Source organism: Podarcis gaigeae (assembly GCF_964106915.1).
Source record: "Podarcis gaigeae genome assembly, chromosome: 17".
Classification (NCBI taxonomy): Eukaryota; Metazoa; Chordata; class Lepidosauria; order Squamata; family Lacertidae; genus Podarcis; species Podarcis gaigeae.
Window position 1 is genome coordinate 10,197,739 of NC_139694.1, and position 27,353 is coordinate 10,225,091.

General features: G+C 44.0%; 1 protein-coding gene across 2 annotated transcripts; it reads left to right on the top strand.

Annotated features, from left to right (window-relative positions):
* The first annotated feature begins 4,115 nt into the window (after positions 1–4,115).
* Positions 4,116–27,353, top strand: LOC310834927 (S-adenosylmethionine synthase-like). 2 transcript variants are annotated; one of them, XM_083719487.1, is made up of 10 exons: positions 4,116–4,134; positions 11,306–11,383; positions 14,135–14,212; positions 17,270–17,392; positions 18,346–18,458; positions 20,330–20,473; positions 22,565–22,783; positions 24,315–24,497; positions 26,114–26,247; positions 27,000–27,353. In XM_083719487.1, the coding sequence occupies exons 2-10, from the start codon at positions 11,311–11,313 to the stop codon at positions 27,100–27,102; spliced, it is 1,170 nt and encodes a 389-aa protein (XP_083575613.1). In that variant the 5' UTR covers positions 4,116–4,134; positions 11,306–11,310; the 3' UTR covers positions 27,103–27,353. The 2 variants fall into 2 exon arrangements, with proteins under 2 accessions (XP_083575613.1, XP_083575614.1); XM_083719488.1 differs by lacking the exon at positions 4,116–4,134.

Here is a 27,353-nt window from a genome sequence, read left to right on the forward strand (position 1 = left end):
TGTTCTGCTCCACCCTGCCCCCGTCTCGTTCCACCCCCTTTTCCGGCCACTTCCAGGTCCACAGAGATGAGTGTATGACGGTCACACCTCAGTCATAAAACAGTCGCTGCCTGTACATTTAAAAACACACACCAGCACTTAGACTCCATTGATTCTAAACTAAAATGTGTGTATGCAGTCTCAAGTGTCTGGAGTGAGAAACCACTGCTGTCATTTTCAGCTGTGCCCCAGATTGCAGCCTGTTTATTTTGTTCCATAGAATTCAATGGGGCCCACTGAGTCCCAAGCATGGGGGGGCAGGTTTTTGTTAGGGAAGGCAGAAACTCAGTTTGTTAAGTATTTTTATTGATTGAGGGGGGCACCTGCCCCCCTGCCACCTTGGCTAGGCCCATGGTCCCAAGCCAGCCCCTCTTCCCATAGCTTTTCCCTCAGCCCTTTTTCACGGTGGTCACTCGAGAGTGCAATGGGTTAATAAATGCCAAGAAGTGATGGACATGCCCTCCCCAATCCAACATCTTCAGCTGCAATCCTAAAAACACAAAGGGGTAAGACCCACAGAATATATCAGGACTAGTTTCTGAGTAAACACACACCTGTTTGCAGGTTTATTCAAGTGTGAGTCAAGATGAAATGGCGAAGGAGTCACCTTCATAATAAGATGATGAAAGGAACAGTGTGAAACACGTTATTTGTTTCCATAATGTATTAATGTGGGAAGAAAATACTAATTCGTCACCAAAGCCCTGCAATGATTGCATGCTGAAATGAAGACATTTGCACCCACTGTATTAATGCTGCAAGGGACTTTTTTATGTGTCATTATGACCAACAGGTGGTGGAAGGAGCAAGCCAGAGTCTAGTGAGTGAGCCTGTCCCTGGCTATAGTACTGGTGTTAGCCCTCTCACTGGTCAAAGCTGAAGGAGTTAAGGGGTGGAGGGATTAGGAAAGAGACCTGGCTGGGGAAGATGAAACAGGTTTGTAAACACAACTGAAACCAGTTTAGCTTAGCTTTTTTAAGTAAACAAAGGGATTTTACTCTACTGAAACATTACTGTTTACAACTTCAAAAAGAGGACAAGTAATTTTCACCTGTGAGCTGATATATATGTATTAATTAGATATCTGTCTAAAAAGTGTTAGGAGAGGCAATAATTTTGAAATCAAACAGAAACGGAAAGAAAATCCCCCTCTTTAGGGAAGCTTTTAATGTTTAATAGGTTATTGTATTTTAGTGTTTTGTTGGAAGCCGCCCAGAGTGGCTGGGGAAACCCAGCCGGATGGGCGGGGTATAAATAATAATAAATTATTGTTGTTGTTGTTGTTAAATAGAAGACCAAAGAAGAATTAATCCTAATCAAAGAGGGACAGTCATTTGTGGACAAAAGATGGACTTTGGGAAAGTCCCCAAAAGAAAGCTTAGCCAAGCAAAATCTAAACTGAAAACTCAGAAAAATACCAAGATGAAGATTTTAAGGATAATCGCCAAAACAAAAAAGCCCACGTGAAAACTGGAGAAGCCAAGAGAAAATGAAGGACTATGAAGAGTATAAATCTAGTTTTGCTTACTTTTCAAACTAACTAGTCTTTGGATGTAAAAAGGAGCACATGAAAGCACATAGATGGATATGAAGTTTGCTTAAAGCACAGTGAAAAATGGGTAGGGGAAATGGAAAGTTTTTTCTTTTAAAAGGCAGCTGGAGAAGCCATCTGATGTTAGGGAAAGTGTGAGGTTTTCATTGCTGAAGCTAGAAAAGTCAAGATTGGGAAGACTTTAGCATAGGAAAGACTTGGAAGCAAGAAATGTTTGTGGATCCAGGCTGATGAAGTGTAGCTGGTAACAGAATAACTGAAAGCCCTCTGCAATGTAGAATCATAGAATCATAGAGTTGGAAGAGACCACAAGGGCCATCGAGTCCAACCCCCTGCCAAGCAGGAAACACCATCAGAGCACTCCTGACATATGGTTGTCAAGCCTCTGCTTAAAGACCTCCAAAGAAGGAGACTCCACCACACTCCTTGGCAGCAAATTCCACTGTCGAACAGCTCTTACTGTCAGGAAGTTCTTCCTAATGTTTAGGTGGAATCTTCTTTCTTGTAGTTTAGAACCATTGCTCCGTGTCTGCTTCTTAGTAATACTTTGATAATAAGTTTTTACTGAAGCCAGGAATAGGAGAGATGAGAAGGGAGGGATTTGGGGAGCATTGCAGGCATACTTACTTCTTGTCTCTTGCTAGAAAGTCTGGAAAGTCCTTGTATGTACCACCTTCCTGAGGTTATAAGTTCTTTGTTTTTCATCTAGCCCTGAGAGTGGCATCTAGTAGCACCTGTAACCCTCCTTAGAATGAGTGTGCCAAGATTTTGGTGGATAGCAAGTGTTGCAGGTAGCAGCAGCAGAAGCAAAATGCACTCATCGCGGCTCAGAGCATTTTACCTAATTTGAAGCTATGGGGGAATTGCAGAAGACGGGCACCAAAACATTGTTGAGGTTTTTAGTTCCCTGGAGATGTTTCTAAATCCAGAAGGTCCCAAACATGCCAGCATTTGAGGAAGATAAAAACCACAAGCAAAGTGAAGGTGACGTTGCCAATTCCATTGTGGAAAAGCAAAGAAGGCATTTTGAGGATGAAGCTGCAGATGGCAATGATAAGAAAGAGGTGGCTTGTCCTTGTCTCTTGTGGAGGAGGAGATGCAGAGCGACTGCTCAGGGATGTAGCAACTCCAGGACCCTGCATGAAAGTGTATTATTTCTCTTAGGAAAGTTCTTTAAGTCTGAATCTCATCTCTCTGCTGTGCCCCTCTAGAGCAATGGATCATTCAGCTTCAAACAAAAATGGCAGTCAAAATGGTATTCCACGATTGAAGGACATTTGGGTGAGTATCCCTTGCATGGCTAGGGAGAAAATCTCTGTTGTGTTCCGTCTGCAACTCAGTGTGCTAAGACTCTTTCAGGTTGCGGTGACAGAGTTGTCAGAAGAGGCCCTATTCCGTGTCACCACAATGAGGCCCATCTGCAGGTAGGAGAAGACTTTTTCTTTTCTTCCAGCTCTTCTTTCCTTCAGGCTTCGCAGAGTCCAGTGTACCTGAAGTGAGAGTCGCCTACACTTGGACTGTGCTGCTTTAGGTAAGTTCACATTCCACCACTCAGTTGTCTTTTTTCAAGACAATATTTTTTTCTATTGGTCTCTCCTTTTTCTCATTTTCTTTACTGCTCGTCTCTTCACAGGTCTCTCCAATGATCCTACAACACTGAGATGAAGCCAGCTCTTTCACAAGAGTCACAGAAAGCTGTGGTAAGAAAGCTGTTTTCTTTTTGTTTGTTTTTTAAATCTCATTTTCTGTAAGATTGTTGGAAGGTGACTGGGGACAAACTAGTGATTCTAGATGTCTCTGTTCTGCCCCTCTAGATTAATGGCTCATCCAGCTTTAAATAAAATGGCGCTCAAAATGGTATTCCATGACTGAAGGACATTTAGGTGAGTATCCCTTTCTTGGCCAGGGAGGAAATCTCTATTGCGTTCCGTCTGCAACTCATTGGGCTAAGACTCTTTCAGGTTGCAGTGACTGAGTCATCAGAAGAGGCCCTATTCCATGACATCATGATGAGGCTCACCTGCAGGTAGGAGAAGACTGCTTCTTTTGTTCCAGCCCTTCTCTCCTTTTGTTCCGGCTCGTCTCTCCTTCAGGTTTCTCAGAGTATCCCTTGCATGGCTAGGGGGAAATCTCTATTGTGTTCCGTCTGCAACTCATTGGGCTAAGACTTTTTCAGGTTGCGGTGACAGAGTTGTCAGAAGAGGCCCTATTCCGTTTCACCACAATGAGGCCCATCTGCAGGTAGGAGAAGACTTTTTCTTTTCTTCCAGCTCTTCTTTCCTTCAGGCTTCGCAGAGTCCAGTGTACCTGAAGTGAGAGTCGCCTACACTTGGACTGTGCTGCTTTAGGTAAGTTCACATTCCACCACTCAGTTGTCTTTTTTCAAGACAATATTTTTTTCTATTGGTCTCTCCTTTTTCTCATTTTCTTTACTGCTCGTCTCTTCACAGGTCTCTCCAATGATCCTACAACACTGAGATGAAGCCAGCTCTTTCACAAGAGTCACAGAAAGCTGTGGTAAGAAAGCTGTTTTCTTTTTGTTTGTTTTTTAAATCTCATTTTCTGTAAGATTGTTGGAAGGTGACTGGGGACAAACTAGTGATTCTAGATGTCTCTGTTCTGCCCCTCTAGATTAATGGCTCATCCAGCTTTAAATAAAATGGCGCTCAAAATGGTATTCCATGACTGAAGGACATTTAGGTGAGTATCCCTTTCTTGGCCAGGGAGGAAATCTCTATTGCGTTCCGTCTGCAACTCATTGGGCTAAGACTCTTTCAGGTTGCAGTGACTGAGTCATCAGAAGAGGCCCTATTCCATGACATCATGATGAGGCTCACCTGCAGGTAGGAGAAGACTGCTTCTTTTGTTCCAGCCCTTCTCTCCTTTTGTTCCGGCTCGTCTCTCCTTCAGGTTTCTCAGAGTATCCCTTGCATGGCTAGGGGGAAATCTCTATTGTGTTCCGTCTGCAACTCATTGGGCTAAGACTTTTTCAGGTTGCGGTGACAGAGTTGTCAGAAGAGGCCCTATTCCGTTTCACCACAATGAGGCCCATCTGCAGGTAGGAGAAGACTTCTTCTTTTCTTCCAGCTCGTCTTTGCTTCAGGTTTCGTAGAGTTCAGTGTACGTGAAGTGAGAGTTGCCTACATTTGGACTGTGCTGCTTTAGGTAAGTTCACATTCCACCACTCTGTTGGCTTTTTTCAAGACAATTTTTTTTTGTATTGGTCTCTCCTTTTTCCCATTTTCTTTTCTGCTGGTCTCTTCACAGTTCTCTCCAATGATCCTACAACACTGAGATGAAGCCAGCTCTTCCATCAGAGTCACAGGAGTCATGGTGGTAAGAAAAGCTATTTTGTTTTTGTTTTTTTAAAAAACAAAACCGTTTTCTGTAGGATTGGTGGAAAGTTACTGGGGACAAACTAGTGATTCTAGATGTCTCTGTTCTGCCCCTCTAGATTAATGGCTCATCCAGCTTCAAATAAAATGGCGATCAAAATGGTACTCCATGACTGAAGGACATTTAGGTGAGTATCCCTTCCTTGGCCAGGGAGAAAATCTCTACTGTGTTCCATCTGCAACTCATTGTGCTAAGACTCTTTCAGGTTGCGGTGACAGAGTTGTCAGAAGAGGCCCTATTCCATGTCATCACGATGAGGCTCACCTGCAGGTAGGAGAAGACTTCTTCTTTTCTTCCAGCTCTTCTTTCCTTCAGGCTTCGCAGAGTCCAGTGTACCTGAAGTGAGAGTCGCCTACATTTGGACTGTGCTGCTTTAGGTAAGTTCACATTCCATCACTCAGTTGTCTTTTTTCAAAACAATATTTTTTTGTATTGGTCACTTCTTTTTCCTATTTTCTTTTTTCTCTTCACAGGTTTATCCAAAGAGCTCTACTTAACATCTTCAGGTTTTCTTTTTCCTGAGAGAACATTAGCAGAATGTTCTCTCAGGTTTTGCTTTTCCCCTTGTTGCATTGCTCAAAAAAAAAAGCAAAAGACACTGGTGGTCAGCGCTCCTGGTTCCCAGGACGGGGTTCAAATCCCTGCGGTGTCCATGCTTACTTCCAATGCAACTGCTATCTCTCTCTATCTCTCTATCCCTCTCTATCTCTCTCTGTCTATCCCTATCTATCTCTTTCTGTCTCTCTATCCTTCACTATCCCACACTGCCCAAATAACAAGTGGCTCCCTTTCTCTTAAGTATTAGCGTGGGAGGGTGGTGCCTTCAGTGACTAGCATGGAGCTATTATAATGTTTTGTGTTTTTAACTACTTCCCCTCTCTTTTACCAGCATAGACAATGAGGCCTATGAGGCACCGGCATATGAGGAAGCGGTGACTACTGGCTACTTATCGGGACCAACCATCTGGACCATCACCTCCAGCCCAGGGGCAACCCCAGTGGAGCCCCCTCCGTACAGCGTGGTCATTGAGCCTCCTGCCCACGGAGAGACTGTGGTTGAGGCGTTCAGTGTTTCAGTGGCACCAGGCCCACGGCGTGCCTCGGAGGCAGATCTACAGTCCCGGTTCCGCCTCAGGTTGCTCATGCCGCCAAAACTGCAGCGATTTGTCTCGGATACCCATGAACTCAAAGGTGTTGAAGAGCGGGCAGAACGTCCGGAGCCCCTCACGCCCCCTCCTGCTTATGAGAACGCGACTGTGGAGGGGGTCCTTGAAGAAGAATTTCAGCCCTCCAGGCTATGAGAACGGTGCACCGTGGACATTTCTCCTTCAGACTTTCTTCAGTGCCTGTCCTGTTGCAATCCATACGATATGAGAAACATGGCCTGTGTGCAAGATGTTAGCTGCTGTATCCGCTTTTTAAGAACTCTCCTGAGAAATGTGCACATACAGGTCTGAGTTTCTCATGGGAAATACAAATATACAGTATATAAAAAAACCGAACTTGTGTTTTCTGACGTTTCCAGAATGTTCTTGGACTTACAGTGTAGACTGCTTGGAAGCTGGCTTTAAAGAAGGCTGGACTGGTTGGTGTAATGATTGCTGCTCCTTTTTAAAAAAATAAATAAATAACCACATCTGAAACCAAATAACCTGAGAGGGCAAATCTGGGATCAAAACTACGAACCACATCTTAATGATTTCCAAATCCTGTTTAAAAGCTTTGAGTCTGAGAGTTTGCAAACCGAGATTAATAAAGAATTCAGCTTCTGAAAATAGCACTTACTCAATCCATATTTCTTTATTGTGGAACAAACTGCATATTATGTGCAAAACAGTGAATTTGTAAATATGTAAAATCATGAACACTGATTGTGTACAATTGAATAACGTTGCTGAGACATGCAATTGCTTCCTGCCCTTTTAAGAAGCATACTAGCTGATTATCAAGGAATGCTGTAATGAAAGAATTTATGAAATAATTGGATCACAGAAAATCTATCTGTAAATCTATTGTAGCCAGGATACAAACTGATGGAATATATCCGTTGAGCAAGTCTTTTCCTCAACATTGCAAACACTATAACTTTAATTGAAAATAAAAATTAAAAAAAATAAAAATTGTCTAGTAGCACCTTATAGACCAACTAAGTTTGTTCTGCTATAAGCTTTCGTGTGTACACAAAAGCTTATACCAGAACAATCTATAAGGTGCCACAACTAGACATTATTTATTTATTTATTTATTTATTTATTTATTTTGACTGCATCAGACCAACACGTCTACCTACCTGAGTCTAATACAACTTTAAGAAACTTGAAAACAGGACAATCTGTTTAACAACTGTGTTTATTGTCTAACCTATCATGTACGCTACTGGGTGTCAAAAACAGATGACAGGCCAAGGGACAGGAGAGTATGGAAACCTGGAGATGGAATGGCAAATGGGTAAAGATGAGCGTGTTTCTGTATTTAGTCATCTGAAACTGGGTCCAGAATGGATGGACATAGGGCTGACCCAATCAGGCTTTTTTTTTGCTGCTGCAACACACGGTTGACGCATATTAAGCTTGTGGTCAACTAAGACCCCTAACTCCTTTTCACATGTACTACTGGCAATCCAGGTGTCCCCCATCTTATATTTGTGCGGCTGGTTCTTCCTGACTAAGTGTAGAACCTTGCATTTGTCCCTATTGAAATTCATTTTCTTAGTTTTGGCCCAGTTTTCCAAGGCACTCATCTCACACCTCATAAAGGTAAAGGTCAAGGGACTCCTGACCATTAAGTCCAGTTGTGACTGACTCTAGGGTTGCAGCGCTCATCTCGCTTTATTGGCCGAGGGAGCCGGCATACAGCTTCCGGGTTATGTGGCCAGCATGACTAAGCCACTTCTGGCGAACCAGAGCAGCGCACGGAAACGCCGTTTACCTTCCCACCGGAGCAGTACCTATTTATCTACTTGCACTTTGACGTGCTTTCAAACTGCTAGGTGGGCAGGAGCAGGGACCGAGCAACGGCAGCTCACCCCGTCACGGGGATTCGAACCGCCGACATTCTGATTGGCAAGCTGTAGGCTCTGTGGTTTAACCCACAGCGCCACCCACATTAGTAGCAGTAGTCCTAGGCTCTGTGGTTTAACCCAGAGCACCACCCGCGTCCCACCTCTTGTTGCTTACTTTTATATGAAAGGCACAGCACAGTTTTTGTCTGTCCTAGCTAGCTTTGTTCCTTCCCTGCAGTGTATTCTGAGGGCCTTTTGCCCAAAGCGGGGCTCGAACCCACGACTCTGAGATTAACAGTTTCATATTCTATCGTCTGAGCTGCCCCAGGGATGAAAGGGACGAAAGAACCAGCAACGAAGGGGGGAAAATGCACCTGCCCAAACACGGAGGAGGCGGGTCTTATAGCGTCAGGCTTAAGAGAGTCAATGTGGGTTTTCTTTCAGACGTCTGGTTCCCAATTAACAGAACTTATCGTCCTCCATATGCGGGGCAGGAGGGCTGGAAGCAGCTTTAGCCTAGTCAATAAAAATTAGGGTCCTTTCAAATCCTGTCTGTTAAATAGGGTGCACGAGAACAGACTCCGCTAACCCAGAAATAGTACCTCAGGTTAAGAACTTTACCTCAGGATGAGAACAGAAATCGTGTGGCGGAAGCGGGAGGCCCCATTAGCTAAAGTGGTACCTCAGGTTAAGAACAGTTTCAGGTGAAGAACGGATCTCCAAAACGAATTAAGTTCTTAACCCAGGGTACCACTGCATAATCAAAATTAAAACAGCGACCCAATAATCTCCCCCTCCCCCCCCCAAACCCCATTCCTGCATTGCCAGGGGTTGCACTAGACGACCTCAGGGCCCCTTCTAACAATACAGTTCTATGATTCTATATCATATACAATTCCATAGTTCGTGGTCAGTGTATAAGTTATTGGCTCGTGAATTGGTTTAAAGAAAATCAAAGAGGAAACAGGATAGAAGAGGAAAAACCTTCATTTTAACTCATTTCCCGATGGCTGCTCTGCCTCCCGTTCTGCTTCTTTGCCAGCATTACATGGCGATGCCTGGTGTGCAGCAACAGCATTTCTTTTCAGTTCCTTAGATATTGGCTGCATATGCACCAAACGTTTAAAACACCCCCCCAGGAACTGTAGTTTGTTAAGGGTGCTGGGAATTGTAGCTGTGTGAGGGGCAAACTACAGTTTCCAGGATTTGCGGTGTGTAGAGGAGTACTGCTTCGTATTCATGGTACGTGTGCCGCCATACACAAACCTCAGAATGCTCAGGAGGGGAAAATCATATACATATAAAAGGAAAATCCCCTTTGGCTCAGCTCCACTTCCTAGGCTGACATTGTCTAAAATGCAGTGAAACCTATTGACCACTTTTCTCCTATTCACTGGAATTTCTGTGCTTAGGGGACACGGGATTTCTGGAAGCCATATGTCAGTAAAGGTAAAGGGACCCCCGACCATTAGGTCCAGTCATGGCCGACTCTGGGGTTGCGGCGCTCATTTCGCTTTATTGGCCAAAGGAGGCGGCGTACAGCTTCTGGGTCATGTGGCCAGCATGATTAAGCCACTTCTGGTGAACCAGAGCAGCGCACGGAAACGGCGTTTACCTTTCCGCTGGAGCGGTACCTATTTATCTACTTGCACTTTGTTTTTTTTTGTTTTTTAAAATAATATTTATTAAATTTTCCAATAAGAACATACAAATACAAAACAACTACAATGAAAACAAACACAAACAAAAAACAACAAGTATAATTTCAAAGCTTATTTTCTCAACCTTATTTCCCCGACTTCCTCATACCTCACCGTTTGTATTCTAGTTTCATTATCCCATCAGCAACTCCATTCCCTTATTTCCCAAAAGTTTTTTACTAATTCCATTCCTTTTCTTACTCTAATGTCTCTGAAAACCAATATTTTTAAGTCCATGTCAATCTAACATGCTTTAATCTTGTAATATTTATTAAGATAGTCCTTAAATTTCTTCCAATCTTCTTCCACTGTCTCTTTCTCCTGGTCTCGGATTCTGCCCATCATCTCTGCAAGTCCCATGTAGTCTGTCATCTTCATCTGCCATTCTTCCAGAGTGGGTAGATCTGATGTCTTCCAATACTTTGCGATAAGGATCCTTGCTGCTGTTGTGGCATACAAAAACAAGGTTCTGTCCTTCTTTAACACCACATGGCTGACCATACCCAGGAGAAAGGCCTCTGGTTTCTTCAGGAAAGTGTATTTAAACATCTTTTTCATTTCATTATATATCATTTCCCAGAAAGCCTTAATCCTTGGGCATGTCCACCAGAGGTGAAAGAATGAGCCTTCATTTTCTTTACACTTCCAACATTTGTTGTCTGACAAGTGGTAAATTTTTGCAAGCTTGACTGGGGTCATGTACCACCTATATATCATTTTCATTATATTTTCTCTCAAGGCGTTACACGCCGTAAATTTCATGCCGGTGGTCCACAACCTTTCCCAGTCAGCAAACATAATGTTATGACCAATATCTTGCGCCCACTTAATCATAACTGATTTAACTGTTTCATCCTGCGTATTCCATTTGAACAGCAAGTTATACATTTTTGATAAATTTTTAGTATTGGATTCTAACAATTCTGTTTCCAATTTTGATTTCTCCACCTGGAAACCAATTTTCTTATCCATCTTATAAACCTCCATTATTTGATAATAGTGGAGCCAATCTCTCACTATCTACTTGCACTTTGACGTGCTTAGGAACTGCTAGGTTGGCAGGAGCAGGGACCGAGCAACGGGAGCTCACTCCATCACGGGGATTCGAGCCGCCAACCTTCTGATCGGCAAGTCCTAGGCTCTGTGGTTTAACCCACAGTGCCACCTGCATCCCTTATTACATTAGGGGACCAGAAAAATTGTCTTGCGGTGATGACACAAAACGCAAGTGCTTTTGAACTGCTAGGTGCTTAGGGGACATGGGATTTCTGGAAGGCATATGCCAGTATGGTGTAGCAATTTCATGTAGAAGCTGTCAGTATCATTTACAAGGGCTGGAAACTTACAGCCAAGGGGGCATATCAAAACATGGCAGGTGATATTGATCACAGACTATTAGCTATTTACTATTAACTGGCTTGGAGCCAGATGGGCAAGGATCACAGAGGACTGCTGACAAAGAGCTTCTTAAGAGCCGTTATCACCCTTTGGACTTTGATTATTATGATAAATGGTTATTAAGGCAGCAGCTCAGGTACAGAATCACTCTTTATAGTTCCCTTCCATGCATGCTGAGTGAAAACCAGCCCTTGCCAACTGAAAACAGCTTTCTGTCAGGTAACATGTCACGTAACGTCGCCCTGAAAGAGAAGAGATTCCTCTTCACGTCTGAGTCTGTTGCCGAGGGACATTCAGGTGAGTGAATGTGGCTTTCCTGTCCAGCAGTTTGGTGAATGCAAAATGTAACTTTCTAATAGCCTCTTCTGAGGCCTCCAATTTCCGAAGGAATGGAAACGAGTAAGCTTCCAACCATAGATATTTTCAATTCTTTTTTTTTTTAATAATTTTTATTAATTTTCCAAATTTTAAAACAAAACAACAACAACAAACAAACATCAACAAAAGACAAACAAACACACAAGATATCATTTCTTAACCTCATTTTCATAACCCTCCTTTCTCGGACTTCCCCATACCTCACCCTTTTTGCATCCTTGTTTTACAGTTTTTCAACAACCCTTTTTACCAATTAAATTAAAACTTCTTATCTTTCTCAATTTCACCTTGAATTATCAAACAATTTCAGCTGTAATTCTGCATCTTCCTTCCCCTTGACATTTTAGCACTCCTCAATTTTATAACAGTCCTTAAGATAGGCTTTAAACTTCTTCCAATCTTCCTCCACCGTCTCCTTCTCTTGGTCACGAATTCTGCCAGTCATTTCTGCCAGTCCCATAAAGTCGATCACTTTCGTCTGCCATTCTTCCAGTGTGGGTAGTTCTTGTGTTTCAATTCTTGCTCCATCCCCACCCGACGGCTCAGGTGGCTTTCACTGGTCTTAATACAGCAGGTTTAGTGCTTGTTATGTTTGCTCAGTGATGGGTACGGTCTTGCTTTGAACTCTTTAAAAGCATAGCTGTCAACTTTTCCCTTTTCTTGCAAGGAATCCTATTCGGAATAAGGGAATAGGCTCAACAAGAAAGACCTGGTTATGTTTAGAATGATACCGCATAGAGAAATGCTCCCTGATACCAAGATGAGGGATTCCTTTGGAATGCAGATAGAGAGAATTGATAAGAATAACGATCTGTTGTGAGCTTGACGGAAGTGTACAATAGATGAGCTTTCCTGCTTTGGCTCATCTTCCTTTTTCTTTTTCTTTTTCTTTTTTTCTATTTTTCTTTTTTCTTTTCTTTTATCTTTCCCATAGTTGCTTATGTTCTGTGTCATGTAGTTCGATATTTTTTGTAGTTTTTGTAGTTTTTTTCATTACTATTAAGGAATTTTCCTTTGTAATTTTGGTTGTTTATATTTATATGTACTTGTTCAAAGCAAAATAAAAGTTTAAAAAAGGGAATTTCCCTTAAAAAAGGGGAAATGTTGACAGCTATGCTTTAAAAGTGCTATTTTCAATTATTTGCAAGAGAGCCTGAAAGAACTGGATGCATAATGCTCTAACAGTCAACTCAGCAAACCAGCAAATGCCTGAACTTCTCAGGAAAACACCAGAAGCTGCCCTATACAGTGGTACCTTGGAAGCTGAACAAAATCTGTTCTGGAAGTCCGTTCGACTTCCAAAACGTTCAGGAACCAAGGTGCGGCTTCCGTTTGGATGCAGGAAGCCACGTCAGACGTTCAGGTTCCAAGGAAGGTTTGCAAACTGGAACACTCACTTCCGGGTTTGCGGCATTCGGGAGCCAAAACTTTAGACTCGCAAGGCGTTTGGGATCCAAGGTACGACTGTACTGAGTCAGACAATTGGTCCATCTAGTTCAGTGTTGTCTACACTGATTGGCAGCAACTCCCCCCCCCCCCCCGGATTTCAGGCACAGGTCTGTCCCAACCTACCTGGAGATGGTGGGGATTGAACCTGAAGCATTATGCATTCAAAGCAAGTTCTCTACCACTGAGGTATGTATGTTCTCAAATGTCATCCCAGTGGTTTCTTTATATAACTGCTTTCTAGCAAACCCCAGTGGATGTTTGATGTACTTGTGGAGGGTATTGTGACCTCTGAAAAGCTCAGAAAAATGTTTCTTTTTAAAAACAAATAATAATAATAATAATAATAATAATAATAATAATAATAATAATAATTCAATGGCGACAGCTATACAGCTGCAAATAAAACGTTTTAAGTATGTTTTAAGTGCAGTATACAATGTGATTCTAGGTGGCGATGGTGAGCCTTATGGAAAATTCAATGTACAGTGGTACCTTGGGTTACATACGCTTCAGGTTACAGACGCTTCAGGTTACAGACTCCGCTAACCCAGAAATAGTACCTTGGGTTAAGAACTTTGCTTCAGGATGAGAACAGAAATCATGCTCTGGCGGCACAGCAGCAGCGGGAGGCCCCATTAGCTAGAGTGGTGCTTCAGGTTAAGAACAGTTTCAGGTTAAGAACGGACCTCCAGAACAAATTAAGTACTTAACCCAAGGTACCACTGTATTTTTTTAAAATGCATATATATATATATATATATATATATATATATATATGCTTTCGTAGATTTTCACGGGTACAGGAATGCAGGTTTTGGTGTCCTCGGGTGTCTTCCCGTGTAAAAGTTGGGGTGTCTAGGCGACGTTTTGACGAGGTCTCACTCGTCATCTTCAGGCTGGTGCTTTCGGCTTCTTGTTACTGTTCCAGTAACAAGAAGCCGAAAGCACCAGCCTGAAGATGACGAGTGAGACCTCGTCGAAACGTCGCCTAGACACCCCAACTTTTACACGGGAAGACACCCGAGGACACCAAAACCTGCATATATATATATATATATATCTAGCATTTTCAGAACATTTTTTATATGTGCGTAGATTCCACCTGGATTGGCTTCCAGGCCAACTAGTGCAGCCCAGGCAGCCTGTTCTTATACAGTTGACAACTAAATGAATTGTAGAAACCTGGCTTATTTTTGTTTTCCCCCCTTTCCACCCGTGTAGATAAACTGTGTGACCAGATCAGTGATGCTGTTCTTGATGCTCATATTAAGGTTGATCCAGATGCTAAGGTTGCTTGTGGTAAGTCTCATCTATGGCCTAGCAGAGCAATTTGTGTTTGTGTTTCATTACATATTTGCAGGGGTTTTTCTTTAAAGCATGCAGTAAAAATGCAGGTGTTCGTTACTGAGGAAAAATGGCCTTTCCCCAATGATAAGCTTTATTACTGGGAAAATAAATATTCCCTTTTCCCTCTCAAGGTGATGCATCCACTGCAGCTTGAAGCACCTGGTGTGCTGCAGCTAGGCAACTATTACTGGAATGTATTGGCCAATTCCTGTGTCAACACAACTCCTCTGTCCATTTCTGCACTATTTTGAACCTCCGTGACATCTGTTTTTCTGACTATTTTAGTAGGTGAACAGCCAAAATGCTTATATTTATTTTTTAAAGAATAAGGCAGGGGGAAGAAACTGAATATGGAGAACATCAGCAAGACTCCTCACTTCTGTACAGCAGCCTACCACTATTATATGTGTGTCCATTTGTGCAACCTTCATTCTAGAGCCTAAGCTATTCAACATTACCCAGAACTATAGTGCATTGTCTGCCTAGTTTAATTATAAAGGGGGGGTGGAGAGCAGCAAAGAGGTGTTCCCCCTGTGTTGTAATTGTATCCAAGTGGTTGCAAAGAGTCATCATAATTTAAACATTTCAAGCCCAGTGTCTGCAAATTCTAGACAAAGATTCCACAGTGGACAGCAGGACCTTAAAGCTAAGGCCTCCATGCTACTAGGAATTAGGTGTTGGAGACAGTACACAACAAAAGGGCTAATGCTGAAATTATTTTACCAATTGGCAAACAAAAGCTCTATAGCAGAATTTTATAAGGTAAAGGGACCCCTGACCATTAGGTCCAGTCATGACCGACTCTGGGGTTGTGGCGCTCATCTCGCTCTATGGGCCGAGGGAGCTGGCGTACAGCTTCTGGGTCATGTGGCCAGCATGAGTAAGCCGCTTCTGGCGAACCAGAGCAGCACACAGAGACGTCATTTACCTTCCCGCCAGAGTAGTACCTATTTATCTACTTGTACTTTGATGTGCTTTCAAACTGCTACTACGTTGGCAGGAGCAGGGACTAAGCAATGGGAGCTCACTCCGTGGCGGGAATTCAAACCGCCAACCTTCTGATCAGCAAGTCCTAGGCTCTGTGGTTTAACCCACAGCGCCGCGTCCATTAAAACAACAACAAAATCGTATACTCCTGGGAAGTGCTGTTTTTCTCAAAAAAGAGGTGCCAGAACTCACCATGAACACCACCCTCATTCTCTTCGAATGGCAATGGCGCCCACTTGAGAGGTGGCAGAACTGAGCTCTGGCAAGTTTTGGCTGAAAAAATAGCCCTGCTCCTGGGTAAGGGGATATAAAAAAAGGACCCCACACAAATTGTTAAAGACTCTGGAGTTCTTGAGAATTTTTTCTTTTAATGCCGCCTTTCGGAAATTCCCCCGGGCATCAATTCAACCTTTGAAATCCTGTTAATGTCCAGGGAAATCAGGACGCATGACAGCCCTATGAGATTAGAAGTGCAGCCTAAACTGTTTAATTATTGAACCAATTAAAATTTGCAGGACTAGTAATAACAGCAGAACCTACACCCTTCAATTTCATGTAGAAGTTGTGTCAGTATCATTTACAAGGGCTGGAAACTTACAGCCAAGGGGGCATATCAAAACATGCCAGGCAATATTGACCACAGACTATTAGCTATTGATTATTAATTGGCTTGGAGCCAGATGAGCAAGGATCACAGAGGACTGCTGACAAAGAGCTTCTTAAGAGCCGTTATCACCATTTGGACTTTGAGTTATTATGATAAATGGTTATTAAGGCAGAAGTTCAGGTACAGAGTCACTCTTTATAGTCCCCTTCCATGCATGCTGAGTGAAAACCAGCCCTTGCCAATTTCTTCCTAAATTATTCTCTTCCTGAAAACAACTTTTTGTGGGATAACATGTCACATAACGCTCCACCTTTGAAATCCCGTTAATGTCCAGAGAAATCAGGATGCATGACAGACCTATGAGATTAGAAGGGCAGCCTAAACTGTTTAATTATCGAAGCAATTAAAATTTGCAGAACCTATGCCCTTCAAAAATTTGCAGAACCTATGCTCTTGCACTGATCCCATCACCTCCTGGCCAATAGAAGGGGAAGAAATGGAAGCAGTGAGTGATTTTAATTTCTTGGGCTCTATGATCACTGCAGATGGTGACAGCAGCCATGAAATTAAAAGACGCCTGCTTCTTGGGAGAAAAGCAATGACAAACTGAGACAGCATCTTAAAAAGCAGAGACATCACCTTGCCAACAAAGGTCCGTATAGTTAAAGCTATGGTTTTCCCAGTAGTGATGTATGGAAGTGATAGCTGGACCATAAAGAAGGCTGATCGCTGAAGAATTGATGCTTTTGAATTATGGTGCTGGAGGAGACTCTTGAGAGTCCCATGGACTGCAAGAAGATCAAACCTATCCATTCTGAAGGAAATCAGCCCTGAGTGCTCAGTGGAAGGACAGATCGTGAAGCTGAGGCTCCAATACTTTGGCCACCTCATGAGAAGAGAAGACTCCCTGGAAAAGACCCTGATATTGGGAAAGATGGAGGGGACAAGGAGAAGGGGACGACAGAGGATGAGATGGTTGGACAGTGTTCTCGAAGCTACCAGCATGAGTTTGACCAAACTGCGGGAGGCAGTGGAAGACAGGAGTGCCTGGCGTGCTCTGGTCCATGGGGTCACGAAGAGTCGGACATGACTAAACGACAAAACAACAAGAACATGCCCTTCAAAATGCAAATGACCCCCAAAATTGAAATGTCTTTAGTTGCAAGTTGTCACCATTACAAAGAAGAATGTTCCATTTGGAAAAGGCCCTACTCTGAGTGGATATGTGCCTAATTTCAGGTATCTAGGGCAAGGCCTTAACTAGATGCGTTAAAGATACAAGCAGGGACATAGGTACACATTGTCTATATTGGGGAAAAGAAATATTTGGGGTGTGTATGTGTGTGTATACTGGGGTGTGTGTGTATATATATATATCAGTATATAACTAGCTTTCTTGAATTATGTTTCTGCAGAATGTGTGGCCAAAACTGGGATGATCTTGCTATGTGGTGAAATTACCTCCAAAGCTATCATTGATTACCAGCAAGTAGTGAGAGACACCCTCCAGAAGATTGGTTATGATGACTCTTCCAAAGGTGGGTTGTGGTAACTTGAATAAGCCACTGGAGATAGACAAAGTATGGATTCTGTTTAAGAGGAAACAAGTAGGTGCTCGTCAGAGCCTCTCAGTGACTATAATGTTATTCTACCTAGAATCTACTCACTTAACAAGCTTCACTAACTGCTGTAAAAGGTGTTGTGTGAAATGAGAAGTTTGAAGCAGCTTCTACATGTTATAAGGAGCATCGTCTCTTTGGAACAGGCATAGGCAAACTCACCCCCCCCCAAAATGTTTGGGACTGCAACTCCCATCATCCCCTGGCTATTTAATGAGCATTCGTTCTGAATTGTTTCTGGGAAGATTCAACGATGTTGTGTCGAAACAAGTGTTAGCCCACAGTTTCCAGTGCATTTAGTCATCGTTTCCCTTTCCGTTTTTTTGCAAAAAGTCAGATATTTTATGGTAGCAGGTTTGTTGCGCAAGACCTCACCATCAATTTAAATTACGCAACCTGAATATATTGGAATGTGATTGAATCCTACTCAAAATTAGTGACAGCCTGTGCAGTACAATGTGTCTAAATGGTTAAAAGGAGATTGATTGCAACAATTGTTCCTCCTATGACTAAGTGAGTTTTATTTATTTTCCCAGCAATTATGATGTTTAGGTGAAAATGGTAAATGCACTGGCCACCATCAAACACTGAGTTAAGTGTAATGAAATCCAGATGTAAAAGATACAGAGATGCTGAATTAGAATTAAAATTGAGTTGAAAACCATGCAAAACTCCACCACAAAAGGAATTTAATGTTCAGTTCACCTGGAAACCATACAAACTACTTGCAGGTGTCATTCAGAGATTTTTGGAATTAATTCAGTGATTAGTTAATTTGATTTAATTCATTCCAAGCACTGGTGTGATGTGCCAACCAGGCCATTGCGTCCAGGCCAGTTGCCCGTTATTGTGGCTTGCTATTCACTTCACAGGGTTGGATTACAAGACTTGCACTGTGCTGGTAGCCCTGGAGCAGCAGTGCCATGAGATCAAACAAGCCATCAGCGAGGGGAAGACTGGGGATGATATTGGAGCTGGAGACCAGGTAACACGCTTCTGTTTGGGTTCCCACCCTCTTCTATTCATTGCTCATTGCTCATTGGTGTCCAGCCCGTTTCGGCTGCGCAGCTACTAGGCATGCCTCCGGACTTCAAAGGCCACATTCCAAAGGCTCTGAGCAACAGCAGAGTTCAGCAGCGGTAAGAGAAAGCTGCAAAAACTTCTTCAGTGTGCTTAAATAAAGTCCACTCAGGATCTTAGCAGCTAAAAGCAGTTTTATTTACAGCAGACTATCCATTATCTATCACAGCGAACAGCATCGTGAAAACACGTCCTCTCTCCTCAACAGCGGAAGTAGAGAAAAAGAACAAAGGCTGGAGACTCTCTATATGACGCAGTATCTCCCCCCTCCCAGAAGTAGACAGGGCGTACACTCTGAGCTGTTTAATCCTGTAAGCTCAGGTTCTCCTCACACTTCAGGCCCCTACATTTTCTGTCTGTGACCCCACCTGCATTATACATTTAAGGCAGTATCATACTACTTTGAGCAGTCATGGCTTCCCCCAGAGAATCCTGGGAGCTTTCTTTTCTTAAGGGTGCTGAAAGTTGTTAGGAGAGCCCTCTATCCTCCTCACTGACCTCAAATTTCCAGAGTTCCCTGGAAGGGTGATTGATTCTTCAGCACTCTGGGAACTGTAGCTGTATGCGTGTCGAGACCCCGCAGCCACCCCCTCATTGGAAATAACTCACACAAGGACACGGATATTAGGTTTATGTTACTGGGCAAATTTTGGCCACAACTTTATTGAAATTACAGAATGTGAGCGGTATTGGCTGAGGCATTGATTGGACCCGAGTATATCTGACTCCTGCCCAATGTGCAGGAAGTCCCCAGTAAGGGTAAGCCACCGGTAGGGGGAGCCCGATGCAAACCAACTCAAGCTCCCCCTGGTGTTCTCGTCGGGGTGGTGTCAAGGCCTTAGCCCCCCAGCCAGGCTTCAGACTAGAACAACACCCCCGGATTCCTTTAACGGAATACCCTTAAGCATGGAGGGCCAGGTGATGGCCACACCTCCCCTCCCCCTCACAAGGTCAAACAATGCCTAACCCCAACCCTAACAAAGTTGTGACGATTGCTATGAGGTAGGAGAAAACCAAGTGGCCAGTGCCAATTTGCCAAGTGGAAAAATTCCTACCAGGCCCCTCGGACGACCAAGGCGACCAACCGAAGTCCATAGCAAGGCCATTGCCTAACCTGCAAAATATGGAGGGAGAGTGGGTGATTGAGGAAGCGAGCCAAAGAGGAAGTCCTCTGGCTCGCTCCTCTGTTTAAACGGCCCCAGCCACGTCCCCCCAGCCAGCGGGCTGGCTGGCTGGGCTCTGATGTGGCCAGGATCCCCCAGGCAACGGGGGACAAGGTCCCCCGCCCCCGGTGGGGAGTGGGTGGCCACGCGGTCCACCGCAACTCCTCCCCACTGGGAAGTGGAGCGGATCTCTTGGAAATTGTAGCTCAATTTTAGAGGGAAAGAAGGGGAAGAGGTTAGCTGCCTCACTTCTACCTGCGCATGTGTTGCTTTACAGTGGTACCTCTGGTTGTGAACAGGATCCGTTCCGGAGGCCCATTCACAACATGAAAGGAACGCAACCTGTGCCTGCGCCTGCGCATCTGCGCACACGCAGGTCGCGATTCGCCACTTTTGCACATTACGTCATTTTGCGCGTCTGCGCATGCGCGAGCGGTGAAACCTGGAAGTAACCCTTTCCGGTACTTCCGAGTTGCCGCAGGATGCAACCTGAAAAAATGTAACATGAAGCAAACGTAACATGTCTGTATTTCTGTATTGCTGATCTGCACTCGAAGCTGTAGAAGAAGCCAATATGCTTATGGTAAATATAGCCATGTGATTTCTAACGCAGGGCTTGATGTTTGGTTATGCCACCGATGAAACTGAGGAGTGCATGCCCCTAACTATCCTGCTTGCGCACAAACTTAACGCAAAGATTAAATCCCTGGAGAGAACTGGAGTTCTGCCCTGGCTTCGACCCGATGGGAAAACACAGGTTGGTATATACCGAGGACTGTCAAATATAATGAGCAGAGCTGAAGTCTGAAAAGTGAGAAGTGCTTATGTCCCATTGAAATTACCCATTCGAATGCTCATGTGAACATGGTCAATGCTATGTTGAAGCTAGAATACAGTGGTACCTCGCAAGACGAATGCCTCGTAAGACGAAAAACTCGCAAGACGAAAGAGTTTTTCGTTTTTGAGTTGCTTCGCAAGACAAATTTCCCTATGGGCTTGCTTCGCAAGACGAAAACGTCTTGCAAGTTTGTTTCCTTTGTTTTGCAAGTTTGTTTCCTTTTTCTTAAAACTGTGCATTCAGGAGGTGCAGTTGCGACTTGACTTCGAGGAGCAACTCATAGCATGCCTTTTTTGAGGTTTTTGAAGACTTTGGTGATTTTTGAAGCTTTTCCAAAGTCCGTGCTTTGCAAGACGAAAAAATCGCAAGACAAAAAAAACTCGCAGAACGAATTAATTTCGTCTTGCGAGGCACCACTGTATTGTAAACAATCAACATATGGATAGAGTTCATCCCTGGCCCAGTGTAGACAACTGGCAGAGCCAAGGGGTATCAAGCTTTTGCTGGGCTCTACAGCTTCACCCAACAAACTGTTCGTCTGTTTGAATCATACCCTATGAACATAAATCAAGGCCTTCTGGGTCAGGCCAAAGGCCCATCCTCCACGTCAGCATCCTGTTCTCAAAGCGGCCAAGGCAACTTCCTGTGTCCCAGTCCAGCTAAAGTCACAGTGATCTGTGTGACTGCTGATTTATTTTCTGCAGGACAGAATGCTGATCTGATATTCTGTCCTGCAGATTGGGTTGAATAAGCATTGCTTATCCTGTAGCTTTCACTGAAAAAGCAACAGCCCATCAATCCTGACTATTACTGTAGTAAGCTAGCTGGTTAGGTAAAGGTAAAGGACTCCAGTCAAGGACTATGGGTTTGCAGCGCTCTTCTTGCTTCAGGCCGAGGGAGCCGGCGTTTGTCCATAGCCAGCTTTCCGGGTCACGTGGCCAGCATGACTAAACTGCTTCTGGCGCACAATGGAACATTGTGACGGGAGCCAGAGCACAAGGACACATCGTTTACCTTCCCGCCCCAGTGGTACCTATTTATCTACTTGCGCAGAGCTTACTCTGTTGCGGGGATTCAAACCGCTACCCTTCCGATCGGAAAGCCGAAGAGGCTCAGTGGTTTAGACCACAGCGCCACCTGTGTCCCCCTTGCTAGCTGGTTAGCAGCAGGTTGATGAATCTTTCTTGATATACCAGGATAGCATTCTCTGCACAATATTCCAAGTAGTCGGTGGCTACTGACACTGATGGCTGTGTTCCTTCACTGCTGGAAGCAGTATTTTACTGAATATCAGTTTCTGGAAAGTACAGGATGGGAGAGTGCTCTTGGTCCTCAGATCCTGCTTCCAGGCTTCCCCCAGGAATTTGGTTAGCGACTGTGAGAACAGGATGCTGGACCAGATGGGTCATTGGCTGGATCCAGACACTCTCATTATGTTCTTATTGTCTATACCGATTCATGTCTGCATTGCAGTACAGTGGTGCCTTGCAAGACGAAATTAATCCGTTCCGTGAGGCTCTCCGTATAGCGTTTTTTTCGTCTTGCGAAGCAAGCCCATTGACAGCTTAGCGGATTAGCGCTATTAGCGGTTTAGCGGCTTTTAGCGGATCAGCTGATAAGCAGCTTAGCGGCTTAGGAAAGGGGGGGAGGGGAAAAACCCGCAGGAACTCGCAAGACATTTTCGTCTTGCGAAGCAAGCCCATAGGGAAATTTGTTTTGCGAAGCGCCTCCAAAACGGAAAACCCTTTCGTCTAGCGGGTTTTCCGTCTTGCAAGGCGTTCGTCTTGCGGGGCACCACTGTAAAAGGAAAATTAAAGTGCCTAATAGAAAGGTTCTATTGGGAGTTCGGTGAAACTTACTTTTTAGGATCAGGATGCAAGAAAATAATGCAACATAAGATAGCGGAAGATAGATGAAAAAGAAAGCAGTAGCTCAGGCTTGTTCAGCAGAGTTGTATAAAGTGGCGGAAGCCAGAGATATAACTGTTTAAACCTACGGCCAATCTTGTAGGTCACGATGGAATACCGAGATGTTGGCGGTGCGCTGGACCCAATCCGGGTGCACACCTTGGTCATTTCCGTACAACACGCTCCTGGGGTGCCATTGCAGAAAATACAGAAAGAGCTGATGGACAAAGTTGTGAAAGAAGTGGTTCCAGCGAAATACCTGGATGAAAACACAGTCTATCACCTCCTGCCGAGTAAGGCCTTTCTAGCAGGTGGTCCTAAGGTATTGTACCCCCTAACCTCCAAACCTCTAGATATACAATAATGAGAGAGAGAGAGAGAGAGAGAGAGAGAGAGAAAGAGAGAGAGAGAGAGAGAGAGAAAGCATGAATCTGACTGGTTTTTCATTTGTCCTGCCTCTTTCTCTGGGGAAACGGCTGTTCACCATTGAATCAGAACAAATGTCAATCTGCGGTCGGGGGGGGGCACACACATTTGCCAAAGCCAGTAAATGAGATAGAACACAACCCAGATGCAACTAACAAAAGTACAGCAAGGATACCAGGCTATTGCTTGATTAAAATCTTAAATTTCTACCCTTGTTTGAAGTTTCCTTTTAACCTGAGGCTGCTTTAAAAATACATTTGTACTCCAAACAGTTTGTGCGTGTGTGATACATGTATGCTCTGCAGAAAACTCCTGATTGACTATTGTTCCTTGAACTATATAACCCTTGTAGGAATGGGTATATGGTCACCGTTAAAACAGGATACTGAAAAACAAACAAACAAACAAACAATTTATTTATTCCATGCCCATCTGGCTGGGCCAAATATTATATATTTGTAATATGTCAAGTTGGTTTTAATGGGACAGGCAACAGCCATCTCTGATTAAAGTAGGGTTTTTTAAAAATACAGTTACTATGGTTGAAGATGACCACCAGGCAGTAGCACTTTAAAAACATTACTTTGGGATTATTACCAAATTTGCCCCACCGCCAAATTTCTTCCTAGATTTTGGGGTTATTGGAAGGTACCACTGTGTGTGTGTGTGTGTGTAATCTGCTTCCTTCGAGGACAAAAATGTTCTTCTTTGACATAAAGATTTACTTTGCCATTGTGCAATGTGACAGCAGGGGGCAAAAAATAATTAAAACAAATGCCCCCTCCTGTTCTCACGTTGGCCAACCAGATGCCTGTGGGAAATTGACAAGCCGGACTTGAGCGCTAGAGCTCTCCTTCTGTTGGTTCCAGGAACTGGTATTCAAAAATAGCCTCTGCTTTCCTGGACGATGAAACAATGTCCTTTCCCATGTCATATCTGCATGTTGTAGCTCCTAGGGCAAATAACAGCATTGGGGGTGGGATTTTTAGAGAGAGAAAGGACCGTGAGAAGAAAACAAATCCACCCAGTACTGGGCTTTCAATATATCGCTGGCATCTGCATTTGCCACCATGTAAAAACCATGCTATCATAATATCTTGGACTCTGACTCCCACCAGCCCCAGCCAGCATGGTCAGAGATGATGGGATTTGTAGTCCAGTAACACGTGGAGGGGCACAGGCTCCTCATCCCTGTGGTAGTGGAATCCTATACATGCCTCCTCAAAAGTATGTCCTGTTGATTTATGTTTACACCCAGCTAAGTAGGCACGGGATTGCGGACCCGGTGCCAGCTTTTTAACACTGCAGTGGCATATTGAAGTGGTTATGATCTTGAGAGATGAATTCAACACACTTATTGTTAGCAAAGTAAACATCCTGTTGATTTTTTAGATTTTATTTTAAAAATGCATTTCTTTTCTTTTTAGGCTGATGCTGGCCTGACTGGCAGAAAGATCATTGTGGACACTTATGGAGGCTGGGGAGCTCATGGAGGGGGTGCTTTTTCGGGGAAAGATCCCTCCAAAGTTGATCGTTCAGGAGCCTATGCAGCTCGCTGGGTGGCAAAGTCCCTGGTGAAAGCAGGCCTCTGCAGGAGAGTATTGGTGCAGGTAAGAGGGGGCCAGTGGAGCCTTGGACCAAATGTGGGGGAATTGCACAACAGAGATGAAACCCAGTATGTCTGGAGGAAAGCCTTTATGCTGAGTGCTGCTTGATTAAAAACTGCTTGGGACAACTCTGCACCGCGGGTAACCTTAGGTGGTGTACACACTGCTGTTTACTCTGCATCCAGTGAGCTCTCACCAGTCGTTTGGGAAGCGGTAAAAGGTAAAGGGACCCCTGACCATAAGGTCCAATCGTGGCCGACTCTGGGGTTGCGGCGCTCATCTCGCTTTATTGACCGAGGGAGCCGGCGTACAGCTTCTGGGTCATGTGGCCAGCATGACTAAGCCGCTTCTGACAAACCAGAGCAGCACACGGAAATGCTGTTTACCTTCCCACTGGAGCGGTACCTATTTATCTACTTGCACTTTGAAGTGCTTTCGAACTGCTAGGTTGGCAGGAGCAGGGACCGAGCAACAGGAGCTCACCCCGTCACAGGGATTCGAACCGCTGACCTTCTGATAGGCAAGCCCTAGGCTCTGTGGTTTAACCCACATCGCCACCCAGTACAGCCATTCATATCTATCCTGTTGTTTCTTACTAAGTGCTGCTTTTCTGATCTGTTGTTCCCAAAACCTAATTTGATTTGAACTGAGAAGAAGCATGACCTAATGGTGTTTTAAGCCAGCAATGTGTGCACAGCCTAAGTCTTGTTAGAGGAGATAGTGAAAAACTGTCCTAGGCTGTCTTCATTGAGTAGCACCAAATCTTTCCCTTGATAGATTTTGCTTGAAACATTCGAAGAACTCTGTTTGCAACTTTCCTCCCCTTGGATTTTTCTATAGCTGTTACTGATTCTCTATTTGCGAATCAAGGTTATCTTCCAGGCAGCATCCTTAGTCAATGGGAGCCATTGCAATGTTACAAATGCTGCGTGTATTGTGGAAATGTTTTCAACTGGGTGATAAACAACAGGGGTTGATTGCATTCATAAAATGTATTAATTTTATGGGTGTGGGTACCTAAGTACATAATTGCTGTGCCTCATGTTGGTATTATGGATAGCACAGATTATACCAGTGTTTCCTCAAATCCTCTAATTACCGTATTTTTCGCCCTATAGGGAGCACCGGCCCATAGGGCACACCTAGTTTGGGGGGGGGATAAAGAAAAAAAAATTATTTCCCCCCCAAGCACGGGGCTGGGGCGGGGGAAGCCCGAGCTTCCCCCAACCCCAGCCCCCAGAACAGGCTGCTATCTGCAAGCCTTGGGAGCCCAAGGCTTGCGGATAGCTTCCTGAAGCCTGCATTCACCCCATAGGACGCACACACATTTCCCCTTCATTTTTGGAGGGGAAAAAGTGCGTCCTATAGGGCGAAAAATACGGGTACTAAGGGGTCCCTTTTCTGAATGAAACTTTGAGAGATGCTTCACACTTGCATCTAAAGTGGTTTAAAAAGAGTCGGTGTGGTGTGGTGGAGAGAAATTGTTGGACTTAGACAAGGGCGACCCTGGTTCAGGTATCCACTGATTAAGTAACCAGGAACCGATCCCAAGCTGTAATGCTATCAGTACATATGAACTCAAATACTCTTCAGCTACAGCGAACTTATATATCCTACAGCTGTCTTATGCTATTGGATTGAGTCACCCACTGGCCATCTCAGTGTTCCATTACGGTACTTCGGACAGATCAGAAGATGAGCTGCTGGATATCATTCAGAAGAACTTTGACCTTCGCCTTGGGCCAATCATAAGGTTTGTCCTTTTAAAAATGGATCTCTGGATGCCTACGGTAAAGTTTTCCCTTCAGATGAGAGACCAAGAATGTGTCCTCGCCTTAAGAGTGCACCCAGTGGATTTCTCACTTTGAAGAGAGGTCAGGATTCAACCTGCCACAAGAGTTTGCTTGTGGACTCTTTAGATAGCGTTTGTTAGTCCCGTGCTACACCAGGTGCGCTCAGCCCAACTTAGGAGAGAGGACCCCTAAGAGCTCTAAACTAATCAGGAAAACCTTCTAGAGAACCTAAGTTCCATTTTATCTCAGATGATTGGAATAAAATGGTCTGAAATGATGGAGCGTTTGTCCCTACTACCATTATCCAGTCCGTTTATCTGATTGGAACGTAACTCCCTTCTGTTTATTCTAGTCATATGTGAGGAAAAGGTAAAAGAGCTCGCCATCTGAAAAACCCTTAAGGAAGAAGGTTAAAAGTAAAAAAACCCCTACTTGACCCATTCAAGATGTGGAGTTGTCTACCTTCACACATTTCCCATCCCGATCAGGACATCTGAAGCTTCAGCAATGAAACAGTTTAGACAGAGCTTACACAGAAGCTGGGGGTTCCAACTATTCCTACCTCTCAGACAGGCCCTGATCTGTGCAGGTGCTTCCACAATGTTCCCCTTACTTCTGAGTAGCCTCATGTGAAGTGTGGTGGCTCTGAAGCCACTTAGGATTTCTCAGCTAGTCTTGTGAGATAACAGAAATATGTTTTCTTTGCCTACAGAGAACTGAACTTGAAGAGTCCCATTTATCAACAGACTGCATGCTACGGGCATTTTGGAAGAGAAGAATTTACATGGGAAAAACCTAAAAAGCTGGTTTACTAGTTATGGGTTGCTTCCAGATTGGCATTTATTGTGGAATACAACAAATTACTCACAGTATCCACACAACATTGTTGGCATCAAAATGCAGCCTGTATTCACCCCCACATTGAATCTGGGTTTACCCTTTTCAGAAAAACCAAATTATGGTTTTAAAAAATGTTGACTCTCAAAAAGAAGGGGGGCAAGGTTTGAAAGAAGGCAATCAAATCTAAAGTGTCTGGAGGAATGAAATGTGAAGTTTCTGCGAATAA

Coding starts and splice junctions, on each gene's coding strand:
- LOC310834927 (XM_083719487.1), top strand. CDS start 11,311: ATGTCACGTAACGTCGCCCTGAAAGAGAAGAGATTCCTCTTCACGTCT. Junction 14,213..17,269: donor AGATGCTAAGGTTGCTTGTG/GTAAGTCTCATC, acceptor ATGTTTCTGCAG/AATGTGTGGCCAAAACTGGG. Junction 22,784..24,314: donor TTCTAGCAGGTGGTCCTAAG/GTATTGTACCCC, acceptor TTTTCTTTTTAG/GCTGATGCTGGCCTGACTGG.